Below are 992 nucleotides of genomic sequence, written 5' to 3' on the forward strand. Positions count from 1 at the left end.
TCTTGTCATCTCAAGAAATAACGACGAGCTCAATGACAAACAGAGAAGCTGCAGATTTTCATTAAGAGTCGCCTTCAAGGTGTGAAATGACGATTTTATGAAAATGTAACTGAGCGGAGTGAGAAAACAGAAACCATCACACAAAGCCAGACAGGATCAGAACCCAACAGTTCTGACTTCTTACTCTTGGAGGCTTCGAAGGAGTTGAACTTGGTGGGCTGGACGTAGTTCACCAGAGTTGACATTTCCTCCGTGGCCACCGCCTCCCGCTCGGCCGAGCCCTGAAACCAGCGACAGCACAAGTGTGAAGTTTCACACGTTGGAATTAGAGTGTTTGGTTCCGACGGTCGCTTCCAATAAAATGTTCTGGGCACAAGTTTGGAGAAAACAGCGGCTGCCATTTAAACACAACTGCTGCGACAGAGACACGAGACAAATAGCGGCAGCATCCGACAGCAAACCAAACCAGACGAGCAGACGACAAACTCAGCCCCACCAGGCCGACTTCAAACACTCAGTCATTGGGTTTCCTTCACCTTTTATTGTCCTCTTTATGATAAACTCTGTCGCTCTGTTTCCTATCTGGTCTCTTTGATATCACATTATCTTCTATTTTCCCCACATTCAGCTCGATGTGGAGCTTAAACTCTGCCATCAAGCGCACATCAAAGAGTGTTTACAGGTTTCGGGAAGAAATATATTTTATACGTGAGAAAAAAAAAAAAAAGAAGCTCGTGTTCAGTGTTTTGTGTCTCCAGAGGGAACTGAATAAAATCCGCCTCAGGTGGTTTCACTCCGTCAGCGTCAGATCGAGCTGAAGAAAGTTGGAGAGAAGCGAGTTTACGAGACCTTCAGCCCACATCTTCAGCTCGAGGCTGCATTAGCTGCTGCTGCATAATGCGAGATCTGCCGCTGAGCCGTGAGTGGATGATGTAGGAGGCAGATTAGAGGCTCGGCGGAGAGGAAGGTCTGTGCAGGAGAAACGTTATCAG

General features: G+C 47.2%; 1 protein-coding gene across 1 annotated transcript in view; it reads right to left on the minus strand.

The window, feature by feature from the left end:
• The window catches only part of LOC103369141 (1-phosphatidylinositol 4,5-bisphosphate phosphodiesterase beta-1), a 41,985-nt gene that overhangs the window by 17,544 nt on the left and 23,449 nt on the right, over positions 1–992 (minus strand). Inside the window, exon 16 of the mRNA XM_008297785.1 lies at positions 185–281. Within this exon, the coding sequence (XP_008296007.1) occupies positions 185–281 (97 nt within the window). The remainder of the gene's footprint in view (positions 1–184; positions 282–992) is intronic.

The sequence above is a fragment of the Stegastes partitus genome, unplaced genomic scaffold (assembly GCF_000690725.1).
Source record: "Stegastes partitus isolate 25-593 unplaced genomic scaffold, Stegastes_partitus-1.0.2 Scaffold27, whole genome shotgun sequence".
NCBI lineage: Eukaryota > Metazoa > Chordata > Actinopteri > Pomacentridae > Stegastes > Stegastes partitus.